Source organism: Panthera uncia, chromosome D2 (assembly GCF_023721935.1).
Source record: "Panthera uncia isolate 11264 chromosome D2, Puncia_PCG_1.0, whole genome shotgun sequence".
In the NCBI taxonomy this organism is placed as follows: domain Eukaryota; kingdom Metazoa; phylum Chordata; class Mammalia; order Carnivora; family Felidae; genus Panthera; species Panthera uncia.
Genome location: NC_064818.1, coordinates 18,131,520 through 18,145,385, shown reverse-complemented (window position 1 = coordinate 18,145,385; position 13,866 = coordinate 18,131,520). Strand labels below are relative to the sequence as shown.

The window sequence follows — 13,866 nt, the reverse complement described above, 5'->3', positions numbered from 1 at the left end:
GGATTCACCTCAGAACGATGCAAGTATTTAAAAAGTCTTTTTTCTTTTTTTTAAAGCTCACGATTCTTGAGTTTTCAAAGCTTACACAGTTGTAAGAGGACATCATGTGAAGATTTTATGTGGAATACAACATATTTGTGTTCTAAACATTGACTATGGGGGGCTTGGTTGGTAGAGCATACTCTTGGTCTCAGGGTCATGAGTTCTAGCCCCACACTGGGCCTGGAGCCTACTTTAAAAAAAAAAAAAAAAAAGAGTAAAAATTGACAACACTTCAAAGATCCAGAGTAAAAACAGCAAGGGAATGTTCAACCTCACACCTAATAGCAAATTTTATTCACCCATCTACAGGTGCTAACCTGGCCCAGGCAAAGGACCTTTTTTCCCTCTTCCAGAGAATTCGGCACGCTTCCTTCCTGTAGATTCCTGTATCGGCTGGGTGGAAACCAGCATTCCTTAAAACCGTTTTGTTCTACCCCAAAGGAAATGTACCAGGGAAGGAGCGCTTTCTTTACATGCTCAACATCCGTGCCTAGACAAACACCACCATCGTCTCATTCCACTGGCTAGGAATCCGGGAGAAATGCATTTCAGCGGAAGTCTGAACAACGTACATCGTCAAGGCTTTGTTAGGAATGAGTTCTGTAGAGGAAAGAGTGGGGAAAGTAGGGGTAAGCCACATCTCTAACTGGTATCTGGATGTCATCCCCCCCCCACCCCCCCGTGCGCAAGACCACCTCAACATCGCTAAGTGAAATTTCACACAGGAAGTTCTAAATGTCACGGCCAACTATTAAAGAAGAGGCAAGAGTCCGCGGCGCGTATATGCCAAAAGGCTGGACCGCAGCAAGGAGCTGCTTCCCCCGTTACGTGTTAAGAAAGTTGCAATAATAAAAAGAAAAGTTTCACAAAAGAAGTTCAGTACTCCTCTCGACACACCGCACTGGCACTTTACGTACGGGACTGCATTCGATCTATTAAAATCTGTATGAGATAGAAAGTGCCCAGATGACAATTTAAAGGGAAAAGAGGACCCTCACCCAGCCCAGATAATTCTTAAATATCACGGTCTGTGTAAAGTGGTGCCATAATTGAAAGACGAGTAAGTTTACTTTTTCAGGAACTGCGGGGGTTCTGGCGTCACTACACAAGGAATCGATGTTAGTGTCGAAACTCCCTTTCGATGAGCCGTTCTTTCAGGCAGAAAACCACGCGTAAGGAAAATGAGTCTTAAGCTACAGGTCGGAATGATCTTCCTCACTATGGAATCTGGAAAGTTACTCAGGACAGGATGAAAACAGGCTCCGGCTACACTGACAGAGAATACTGAATGTTAAGCATCAATAGCCATTTAAAGGCATTCGGTGGCGGTATCTGAAAAGATTAAGATGCTTTAAAACAAAAACCCTTATAAGAATATCAAATATTAGGGACTGAGCTTCATAAATAACCAAATATCTATGGCTTCAACTGTCGCCCTACTGCTGAGGTAGGTGACCAGGGTTCACTGAAATAGAGCAATCTTTTGGACATTCCCTACGGAAAACCTTGCATAATCAGCTGGTTTCTTAAATCTACGTCTGTTTTCTTTTGTTTTGTTTCTTCTTTTTTTTTCATTTACACTCTTTTGAAGAGGCTGTCCCAGCAACTGTTTCGGCCTTTAAGCTCTTGCCGAATAGCATCTCATGTACTCTGTCATCCATGGGTTCTCCGAGGAGGAAGGCTTTATCTTTCGGTTTTTCTCCACGTCTACAGAGTGAGCGCGCTGCCTCTGAGTGACCAGTTTCCTTTTTTCCACCTGTCTTCTGTTCTTGGCTCGTAATGCTGATTCATGAATCTAAATTACTCAAAAATAAAAAGAGTATTGTTACTTCTAAAATAAAAGTATAACAACTTACGTGGCTTTTATACTCATTTTCAAGAATATGTGCGATGAATATTTACTACCCCCAGGTCACCTGAAGCAGGCCAGAGGCCAGCCCGGCTTCATCATATCCCTTTCTCCTAGGTATAACAGCTCCTCCAGAAAAGCCATTCCCTTGCCCCTGGTCAGTGACCAAGATGCTAAACAATAAAAAACGGACATTAAATTTTAGGTATAAGTGGTAAGCAACTAATTTGCATGTGTCTCTAGAAACTGGCTCTGGAAAATTATTGAAGATGCTTAGCAGTAAGCCTGGATAAGTATTCCATTAAAGGACTTTTACCACTTAAGACGTTTCATGCTACAGACGAACTCTGTTGAACTTAATCCCATGCAATAGCCAGAGTCTTTTGTTAAACCACAGCTCTATTGTCTCAAATATCACTCCAAATAACACCATCTGCTAGGGTTCGTTGAGAAGTCTGTTCAGCAAAAATCTGATCATGGTAATTCATCAGAATTCAAATTCTTTGTATTTTCTGCTTCTTTTCATTCGTTCTTTGCTTTAGGCCGACTTAGTCATGTCAGTGCTAACATATGTAATTGCTTTATGGCTGCACACATGAAGACCTCTGGTCAGACGTGTTCTCGGGACTGAGAGGACAACTGGGGGCACCTCGGTGGCTCAGTCGGTTAAGTGTCTGACTTCGGCTCAGGTCATGAGCTCACGGTTCGTGGGTTCAAGCCCCGGGTCGGGCTCTGTGCCGACAGCTGAGCCTGGAGCCTGCTTTGGATTCTGAGTTTCCCTCTCTCTCTCCCCAGCTTGTGCTCTCTCTCAAAAATAAGTAAATAAACATGAAAAAAAAAAAAAAAGAGGACAACTAAGGCTCCAATGAGTAAAAGGCACTGGCTGTGGATGAGCAGGGGAAAACACAATCATCCGAATTGAACTCAAAGAGCCAAAGGGAATCTACAGTAGGTGCCAAGAACTACAGAATCAATCTAACAAAAGATAACAAGGGAGTCAAGGAATACTAGTTATCAAAGCCACAGGAACCAGAAACCTGTCAAGAGGCCCACGGCACATCTACACGGGCAGCCACCAGCCCCGCTGGGCTCCTCCTCTGCACCTGCGCCCCCCCACCACCCCCCCAGAACTTGAAAACCCTGACTCCAGCCACTTCTTCTCCTGGTTCCATGTTGGTAAATCTTCCGAATCCCAGCTAATTCCCAGCAACACCCCTCGATCTCCAGGGAGCTGACACCCTCAATCTGTATGCCAATCAGATGCCCAAATTCCAGGCTTTCCTTGGCCCACCCTGCCATCTCCTAAGATCTACCATGACCCCAAAGCACCGCGGTGATCACAGAATAGGACACCCGCTGACGGGAACGCAGCCCAACCCCCAGCCTCCAAGGAAAAGCAGTGACGGCCAGGTGCCCACGAACCCACCTCATGCACGGGGGCAGACGCGCAGACGTTGTGAGTTTTTTGGCTTCCTGTATCGGTCTGTTTTTCTCCCCACCCATAAAGAGCAAACGGATGCTTCTTCTCCTTTATTTTAGTTGATGATCTTTGAGGACTTTTGGCTGCTTTCCTATTTCCTCTAGCAAATAAGGCACTTGGTTGCTGTCGAGGTTCAGTACTGCTAGGTAACTTGTCAGTCTCTTTTGCTCTGACCTGTTGTTCAGGTTTTTCTTTTATGTCTTTCACTGGCAGTGCTTTTGGAAAAAAAAAAAAAAAGGAGATAAAACAAGACGAGAATGCTTTAAAATCACGTTTCTATATAATCACTTCAAAGAGCTGGGTTGTGAAATTCATAACGCTTCATGCCGTAACAGCTCAATTCACGAGTCCAAGTAAGGAAGAAATACAAAACCAAGCCAGGGTTATACCTTTCAAATGGTCTAACCCATTTTAAAATCAACAGCAAATCCACCAAGGCTGGACCAAACCTATTCAAAAGCCACAACTCTCGCTCACAGTCCGATATCAAGCATCCCAATTAAATATTAAAACCTAAAAAGCACCACAGCCTAATGGCTTTCTCCACAACCCCAAGGGAAGTCCAATCATCAAGGCCTCACTTCAGAAACAGATCGGGATTTGCGGTAATCTCTCAGCAGATGTAAAAGGTTAGGTGTTAAGTCACTCAACTCAAGTTCCGGGATCCCGTTTCTTTCTGGTGCACCATGATTACGGAAACCTCCTTACGGCTCTTAATGGGCTCAATTTCATTTCTTTTTGAGGCGCCATGAATATGGAGAGCTCCCTGTGGCTCTTAACATGCTGTAAGAAAGAGCAAGCTGCCCACCTTAGTTTGAACAGTCCTCAGTCACAATAGGGAGCAGTTTCCATAGTTACTCACTATGGATTCCCAGCATGAAGAGCTGGAGGTGTGGGCTCCTGTTTTAAGAGGGCTTCCCCAACACTTGCGATAGAAATGACTGCATGAATCAGGGCCCAGGGTCTACACAGCCCTCAAGCCTGCCAGCAGAGCTGGAGCAATCCTGAAGGAAAATGGGACTGCCCTTTCTGAGGTGAATGTCAGACATGAAGGATGTACTCTAAAACATACCTACTTCCCTTAACAACATTTTATCAGTTGGCCACTCATTACTTTTTATAGACCCTTTATTTGTGGTAAAAGTTATATGATGTTGTTTCAACGCTTCGTGATCCCATGTTTCATTTCAGCCCGAATTTCCATTTTTTTTGTTTGGTTGTTTTTACTGACATAAGATCGGCATATAACATCATATGAACTTTAGGTGCACGACACTGTAATTTGGTATTTGTAGACACTACAGACTGATCACCACGCTAAGTCTAGTTACCACCCATCACCATGCAGTTGAGTCCCCTCAGCCACGCAGCCTTCCCCCAACTCCCTTCCCCTCTGGTAACCGCCAACTTGTTCTCTGGATCTAGGAGTTTGCTTTTGTTTTGTTCCTTTGTCTTGTTTTCTAGGTGAGATCACATGGCATCTGTCTTTCTCCGTCTGACTTCTTTCACTTGGTCTGAAACCTGCTAGACCCACCCATGGTGTCCCAAATGGAAGATTTCCTTCTTCTTTTTGTGGCTGGGTAATGAACACTCCATTGTGTGTATATATCCCTTATCTTCTTTACCCACTCATCAACGTCAACCGGTGGACACTTAGGGTTGTTTCTCTATCTTGCCTATTGTAACTCATGCTAGAATAAACACAGGGGTGCCTATATCGTTTCGAATTAGTGTTTTTGTATTCCTCAGCTTAATACCCAGAAGGGAAATGGTTGGATAATATGGTTAGTTCTCCTCTTACCTTTTTGCGGAATCTCCCTCCATATTGTCTGCCATAGTGGCTGTACCAACTTACATCCCCACCAAGTATAGGAGGGTTCCCTTTCCTCCACATCCTCACAACACCTGTCATCTCTTGCCTTTTTGGTAATAGCAATTCTAACAGGTGTGAGGAGATATCTGATCGTGGTTTTGATTTGCGCTGCCCTGCTAATGACTGATGTTTAACATCCTGACACATGCCTACCGGCCATCTGTGTATCTTCTCTGGAAGAATGTCTATTCACACCCTGTGCACATGTTTTCACTTGGGTTGTTTGGTGCTTTGTTGTTGAGTTGTGTGAGTTCTTGATGTATTTTGGATATTTAAACCCTTAGGCAAATATCTTCTCCCATTCAATGGGCTGCCTTTTTATTCCGTTGATGCTTTCCCTTGCTGCACGGTTTTTCAGCTTGTTGTAGTCCCATTTATTTTTGCTTTTGTTTCCTTTGCCTTTGGAATCAGATCCGGAAAAAAAAAAAAAAACATTGCTAAGACCAATTGCCAAGGAGCTCACTGCCCATGTTTTCTTCTAGGAATTTTATGGTTTCAGGTCTTACATCCGAGTCTTTAATCCACTTAATTTGTGTGTATGATGCAATAGAGCGATTTAATTTCAGTCTTTTGAATAATGGCTCCTTATGCATCTACAACTCCATTTCACTTACCCGAGCTGTTTAGGTCTTAAGGATACCCCTCACTTCAAATGCTCCAGAATTTGGCTCTAGGTGATGATTTACAGATTGCTATTCTAAAACCTCATCACCTCTTTAGGACACATTCTTGTCCCTTCCTATTTCTGGTTGTGATTCTTTTCTTGCTTCTGCCTACATTCCCTTTATTTATTTATATTTATTTATTTTTTTTTTGGGGGGCCCACATTCCCTTTATTTATTTATTTATTTATTTATTTATTGCCCACATTCCCTTTAGAGTAAGCCCCTGAATAGGAAGTCAAGACACTGGGGCACAAGTGGGAAGTCTTGACAGATTGTCGTCTGTCATTTCTATCTTCTATCTTCAGCAATGACCTTGACTCTACCAAAGTTCTCTTCCTTCTCTTCCTCTCCTGGTCTGTATGTGTCTAACCCAGGTCTTCCAGAGATGCCTGCCCAGAGAAGGGAATAATGATTTAGGTTAAAGGACAAACCAGTCAGGAAGAAAAGAGAAAAAGAGAGTCCCAACAAGAGGGAATGTCTTGTTCAAAGGCCCGGAAAGAAAAGGGAATATAAATAGTTCAAAATGACAGGTCCAGAGAGAGTCTGTGGATGAAGGCATGGAGCGGGTGGCAAAGGAGGAGACTTTCCACACCAAACTCAGGAGTTTCATTTTATCCTGAAAATGATGAAGAATCACTAAAGGATTGTAAGCTGAAAAAGCGACATGGCCCTATTTGCATTTTACGGATATGGCCTCCAGCTACCAACGTGAAGGATGAGTGAGAGAGGCGAGGACAGAAAGGCCAGCTAGCAAACAACGGCAGTCTGGGGGTGAGGTGGGAAGTGGGGGCAAGAGGAGTCACGTGACTGCCCAGGAGTCACGGTAGGCGTGGAGAGGGGAGAGAAAGGACCAGAAGGGGGCCCACCGAGCCTGGCAGGTGCTCAGACTCACTGGGCATCTGTGAACTACACACTGATCAGAACAGCGAGCGGGTGGTACCAAGGCCTCTCCAGAGCAGACGGCCCAGCAACACTGCGACAGACCGGTGAAGACGACAGACACCCCGCGGCCCTGGGAGCAAAGAGGAGTCCACAGCTCCCACAGATGTTTAGTGGGGATGGTCCTGCTATCCTCTGACAGAGGTCCACCCAGGATAAAGAAAGGATACTTGCGGCGTCGGATGGGAGATACTTCTGGAACAACTCAGCCCATGAAGCCAGGAGACAAGGTAGTGAGCCAGCAGGTGGGAGCTGAGGTCTGGACGTGGAACAGATCATCCAGGAAGCAACGCGGAGTCAGAGGAGGGGACAGTGAGTCAGGCCCCTAGGGCCACCATTATTTAAGGAGCAGCCAGGCTGAAGGAGGAGAGCCTAAGAGGGAGAAAGAATTGCTAGAAAAGGAGAAAAACTCACCAGGAGAGAAACTACGGGAAGAGCATTGGTAAAGGAGGCAGCCGTGAACAGTGTTCAACACCGCAGGGGGGAGGGGGGTCGGTCAGACGAGGGGGAAGAGACTCGGCATTGGGCAAGCAGGCCGCCTACTGCTGACAGAGGGGGACGCGGGGTCGGGGCACCAGGTCACGGTGGGCTGCATACTAGACAGGGTGGAGGCTAGTTCTGCTAACCGTGAGCTACCGGACCAGCCCTCCCCCCGACAGATAAACAAAGACTGATGTTCAAAATCCACAGGCGCCCGGTACAAAGAAGTCAACTCTTCTCTAGAGACCCTGGGCCAAGTTATCCCTACAAATAATTTTGCAAACGCGCTTATGAATGTACTGCAAAAGATGGGCGGCCTCGTAAGGACAGAAGACAAGAAGGAAGGGCCAGCGGGAGTAATTTTCCATTTACAGGCTATCAAATCGTTGCGTTTACTCTCCGTAACACTTAAAAGAAAAAGACCAACCCAAGTACGTCTGCAGCAGCAGGAGACAAGGACGGAAAATGCAGAAGAGACAGAACCTATCAGCCCAATATTAATATTTATGAAACTCTTGCCTGCTGTCAGGTGAGTGCATGTGAACCTACGGGTCAAGATCTTACCTGGAGGGCTGAAGTTGAAACCAAAGACCTTCTCAGAGGAACAAAAATAGCGGTCATCGCCATTGTGGGAGAGGATTAGAATGCCCCTTTCTCAGGAGCTGACAGGACAGTCAAACAAAAATAAATTCAGTCTTGGTATAGGGCTGTGCTAGCCAATACGCGTGGCTATCAACTATGAGCGTAAAGGAAAATTAAATAAAAGTAAAGATTCGATTCCTCAGTTAAGCCGATCAGAGTTTAAGTGCTCAATAACCCCACGTGGCTAGGAACTACCATGCCGGATGATACAAAGAGAGAACACGTCCACCGGGCCGCTCAGTTTTATTGGAGGGTCTGTTTTGAAGAATCTGAACAACAGAATTAACACATTTGACCGAATGGCTATACATACAACCCTGCAGCCCATAACTACAGAATATATAATGTGGTGAAGTGGAACATTTACCAGAATTTACACATCTGAGTCTCTAAAGCAAATCTTAATACATTTACAAAATTGAAATCACACAGAATGTTCCCTCTATATAGTAGGTAATTATGGTGTAATTATAGTGTAAATCACCTTGATAAAACAACAAAAATAAGTAACTTTTTTTTAACTTTTTAAATGTTTTATTTATTTTTAAGACAGAGACAGCCACAGCATGAGTGGGGATGGGCAGAGAGAGAGGGAGACACAGAATCTGAAGCAGGCTCCAGGCTCTGAACTGTCAGCACAGAGCCCGACGCGGGGCTCGAACTCACGGACCATGAGATCGTGACCTGAGCCGAAGTCGGACGCTTAACCGACTGAGCCACCCAGGCGCCCCAGTCCTTTTTTTTTTTTTTTTTTAAAGATAAATACATTTCCTTATGTTTGTATTATATACATAAATGTTAAGGTTTATTAATTTTTTCATGTATTTTAAGAATCATAATGATTTTGCTTAAGTAAATAAAATACTATATAACAAAACTCGGGTCTTTCTCCTGCAGGGAGTTAAGATTCATCCTACTCAACTGACAGTATAGCTAAAGCAGTAACTGTGGGGAAATTTACAACCTGAAATCAACATATCCAAAAAGAAAGGCAGGTAAAAAAAAAAAAAAAAAAAAAAATCAATGCTAAGCACCCATCTTACAAAGCGTAAGGGAAGAAAAGATCATGGATCAATAAAGACATATTAATAAAGAAAATCCACAGAGTCTAGAGTTAGTTTGGGGGGAAAAAAACTAATAAAATTCACAAGTCTCTGGCAAGACTGATCAAGAAGGAAGTAAAAAATAAACCTAAGTGGGCGCCTGGGTGGTTCAGTCAGTTAAACGGTTAAGCGTCCGACTTTGGCTCAGGTCATGATCTCGCAGTTTGTGAGTTCAAGCCCCACGTTGGGCTCTGTGCTGACAGCCTAGAGCCTGAAGCCTGCTTCAGATTCTGTGTCCCTCTCTCTCTGACCCTCCCCCACCTGTTCTCTCTCTCTCTCTCTCTCAAAAATAAAGATTAAAAAAATTTTTTTTTAGTAAATCTAAGTAAAAATACAGCAAATGGAATTTAGGCTTAATACGCACTGATGACATGTGCATATAGTCCCTTCCTCCCAAAAGCCCACTAAAGTGAAGGAAAAAACGCATAACCCATAGGACAAAAAGCAAGGGAGACAATGACACCAGGCAGCAGGTGTCCATACAATTCTGGAAGCTGGAACATAGATGAAAACATAGAAGTGACCTTGAGAACTGAGTAGGACGAATCCTAACTCCCTGTGGGAGAAAGTCCCACAGGACACACTGAACCCCAAAAGGAAATAGAAAATGAGGCAGAAGGCCAGTGTAATGGAATGCCTTTTCCAAAGGTCCAGCATTAATCAGTGTCCCAGCCCACATGCTCTTTTTTTTTTTTTTTTTTTAATGTATGTTTATTTTTGAGAGAGACAGAGAGAGAGACAGAGCGTGAACAGGGGAGGGGCAGAGAGAGAGGGAGACACAGAATCGGAAGCAGGCTCCAGGCTCTCAGCTGTCAGCACATCCTATGCAGGACTCGAACCCACAGACCGTAAGATCACGACCTGAGCTGAAGCCGGGCGCTGAAACCACTAAGCCGCCCAGGCCCCCCAACCCACATGCTCTTCTGACAACATAATATGAACGTGCCTGTTGAGATTGGTGGGGGGGGTGGATGCTTCCCCTTGAACCTGGGCAGACTTTCATAAGCGAGGAATGGGGTGAAAGAAGTGGTCCATGGCTTCTGGTGATAAGTCACAAAGGGCAGCCCAGCACGTGCCCTGCTCTCTCTCAGGAACAGTTGCCCTTGGAGGCCAGCCAGCACATTATGAGGAAGGCCAGGTGCATGAAGATGTCACAAGCGAGTGCCCTAGCAGCCAGCCCCCAGCCCTGGCACCTTCCAGCAGAGGCTACAGACGGCACAGAGTGGAAACAAGGCATCCCCTGTGCCCAGGGCAAGTTCCAACCCACAGAAACCGTGGGCAGTAATAAATGGGCAGTGGAATTTTAAGCCACTAGTTTTCAGGGTCACTCGGTTATGTCATTGTCGACACTTCCTGCAAAGTCTTTCCTCCCGTCGGTATGCCACATGATTGCCCCTCTCCTAGCTCAGAAGGCATGTGGGTTACTCCCCAGAGATGGAGAAGCAGAGTGGGTAGGGGCTTGAGATACGAGGCACAGGAAAAGTAAAGGGCGACACCTTCTTGAAAAACAGGTTTATGTGGTAAAGAACAAGGCCCCTCCTCCCTTTCCCCAACTCTTGTTCCCCGAATGCTGACAGCCAGGCTTGTACCCCGCCCCAGGCAGGAGACTGGAGGGTTGCCATCTGGGGAGGTGAACATAAGAAAAATGGGTACTTATTATGTTTAAGTCCCCCAGAGAAACAGCTCGTCCTCATCCAATTAGTCAACAACCACCCCCACAGCCAGAGCTCCTGGAAAGCTCTTCAAGTCTCACTCTTACATGCGAGCAGACAGGCTAAGAGCAAACATCTGAGTACATCCTCTAAAAAGAGAAAGTCCAAAGTATACAAAAAGACTATGAAATATAACAGACCTCTCAATTATGGCTTTTTTTTTTTTTTTTGAGTTAAAAGAAATCCAAAAACAGGATGTTTTTTTTTTTTTTTAATGTTTATTTTTGAGAGAGAGAGAGAGAGAGAGAGAGAGAGAGAGAGAGAGGTGAGCAAGTGGGGAAGGGGCAGAGAGAAAGAGGAAGACACAGAATCTGAAGCAGGCTCCAGGCTCCCAGCTGTCAGCACAGAGCCCGACTCAGGACTCGAACCCATGAACCATGAGATCATGACCTGAGCCAAAGTCAGATGCTCAACCCACTGAGTCACCCAGGTGCCCGCATTTTTTTTTTACTTTTTAAAAATAAAACTTGGGACAAAAGAAAAAAAAAGGTAATCTTTCCAAAATTAGATGGTAGAACTAAAATTTTCAATATAAAGATTGGAAGATACAATTAAAGAGTTCTTCCAGAAAACAGAACCCAAAATTCCAATATCAAAAAAGTTTTAAATAAAAATGTTAGAGGTTTGATCCAGGAGTTACACCATCCAACTAAAAGTAAATATAGAAAGAAAAAGTAAATAGAGCACAGGAAATTATTTAAACAGTACTAGAAAATATTACCGAACTAAACGAAAAGTTTCCAGACTAAAAAGGCCCACCAAGTTGTCAGCCCAATAAATGATAAAAGACAGGGGTGCCTGGGTGGCTCAGTCGGTTAAACATCTGACTTCAGCTCAGGTCATGATCTCACACTTCATGAGTTCGAGCCCCGTGTCGGGCTCTGTGCTGACAGCTTGGAGCCTGGAGCCTGTGTCTCCCTCACTCTCTGCCCCTCCCCCACTTGTGCTCTGTCTCTCTGTCTCTCTCTCTAAAATAAACACTTAAAAATTTCTTTTAAAAAAAGACATACACATAAAGGGCACCTGGCTGGCTCAGTTAGTAGAGCATGCGACTTTGATCTTGGTATTCAAGCCCCTTGGGTGTAGACCTTACTTAAAAAAAAAACAACGAAGACGTAGACTGTTAGAACACCTAGGATAAAGAGAATCTATTAAAAACTGCTCTCTCCGCCCCCCAAAAAAGAGGTCACATACACAAGGTGTTGGAATGGCATGGTACTTCTAAAACGCAAGACCAAAAACTAGGATGCAATATAATAATACCTTTAAACGCTGAAATTTCTCATCTATAGTTCTCTACCTTGCAAAATATCAATCCAGCCTTTGGATATAATACAGGCATTTTCGGTCATGCAAGGTCACAAAATTTCTATTCCCATGCAACATTTCTCAGGACTTACAGAGGACATGTTACCCCAGAAGGAAGGGATAAGCCACACGAACGAACACTTGAGATGTACAAGAGAGATCAGAGAAAGGATGTGAGCAAAAGAAATACTGAAACAGTGAAGAGAAGTCCCAGACTGACAGCACAATGTCTAAATTGGAATAGGAGCATGGGGGTTCAAAAAAAAAAAAAAAAAGTCTCCAAGGGAAAAAAGAAAAATAAATGAATAGAACACCTAATGTGTCTAGCATATGCCAAGTTTTAAAATACTACCAGACTATTTCAGGGTGAAGTAGTCATGGGAATATAAACACACACACACACACACACACACACACACACACACACACACACACAAAGGTAAAACAATGATTAACTTCAGGAAAAACATAAATAAAAAGAAAATGTAGTCAGAATATACTACACGGCCCACCTGTGCATACTTCTACATAGCCACAATAATTCAAACACAGAATCGTGCTTTAAGCAAAATAGTCACGTAGTTAATACTGTGGGACAAACTGGGTGCTGGTAAATGTCAGGGAGTGGGTGTGGCAGAGCCAAGATCTTAAGCTACATCATCTCCCATGATGGGAAGTCAATATATAATGTTTAAAATAAAATTTAAACAGCCAACGGAGGGGTGTCTGGGTGGCTCAGTCAGTTAAGCATCTGACTTCGGCTCAGGGCATGACCTCCCGGTTCAGGAGTTCGAGCCCCATGTCGGGCTCTGTGCTGACAGCTCAGAACCCGGAGCCTGCTTCGGATTCTGTGTCTCCCTCTCTCTCCGCCCCTCCCCTGCTGGTGGTCTGTCTCTCAAAAATAAACAAACGTTAAAAAAAATAAGAAAATAAAATAAAAAGCCTCTAGATGAGAAGAGGGTGGGCATTGCTGAAAGGAAAGCTAAAAAGAGTTGGAAGGATCATCCGCGGGAGCGAGGGGCATGGGTGGGAAATAGGTCAGATTTTTTTTTTTTCATTTTAAGCATATTTTAAAAAAATTACGCATATGTGTAAATTTGCTAAAAAATAAAATTTAAGTGAAAAGGAGACATATGAAGGAATTAGAGACAGTTCAGAGGACTCTCCAAAGCATGCTTCAAGGCATACCACAGTGAACACTCCTGTAACACCCACCACATGCATAAAACGTCCTGACAGCTTCTTCGTACCCATCTCTTAAATAAGAGTGAGAAGCCAAGGATCATCAGACATTTCAAAAAGGTCTCTAACATGAAATACAGGGTTAAAAGCAAAAGGAAACGCAAGTGGGGAGAGGGTGGGGAACCAGAAACTAGGCCGTAGAAATACAATGAGAAGAAAATACATAAAAAAAAACTTCTAGGAATATCCTCAGCAAGATAATAAAAGACACTATATACACGAATTGAGAAGAGAATACTATTTTTTACAAAGGAATAAAAAGAGGGACACCTGGGTGGCTCAGCTGGTTAAGCGTAGGACTCTTGGTTTCTGCTCAGGGGTCGTGATCTCCTGTTTCCGTGAGTTCAAGCCTCACATCTCTCTGCCCCTCCCCCACTCACGCTCTCAAAATAAATAAATGAACTTTATAACAAAGGAATAAAAAGAGGAAGGGAGGGGAAAGAAGGTAGGGAGGGAAGGTAGCAAGTCCAGAAAACAAAATTAACTTAAAAATAAATAGAATCCCACAGATGAAAAAAAAAAAAAAAAAAA

At 44.0% G+C, this 13,866-nt stretch overlaps 1 protein-coding gene across 5 annotated transcripts in view; it reads right to left on the bottom strand.

Moving 5' to 3' along the window:
- Window positions 1–307: 307 nt before the first annotated feature.
- CCSAP (centriole, cilia and spindle associated protein) overlaps window positions 308–13,866 on the bottom strand; it is a 17,063-nt gene continuing 3,504 nt past the window's right edge. The window contains exons 2-4 of one of the 5 annotated variants that reach the window (XR_007460711.1): window positions 3,318–3,586; window positions 1,041–1,837; window positions 308–642 (exon numbers count right to left, since the gene is read on the bottom strand). Coding sequence is in view for 2 of the 5 variants with exons in the window: in XM_049645069.1 (XP_049501026.1) it covers window positions 1,661–1,837; window positions 3,318–3,586 (446 nt within the window). In the remaining 3 variants the exon portion in view is untranslated. Of the gene's footprint in view, window positions 643–1,040; window positions 1,838–3,317; window positions 3,587–5,397; window positions 5,644–13,866 lie in introns of those variants that run through there. The other 4 variants (XR_007460710.1, XM_049645069.1, XM_049645070.1 and 1 more) reach the window with 4 other exon arrangements.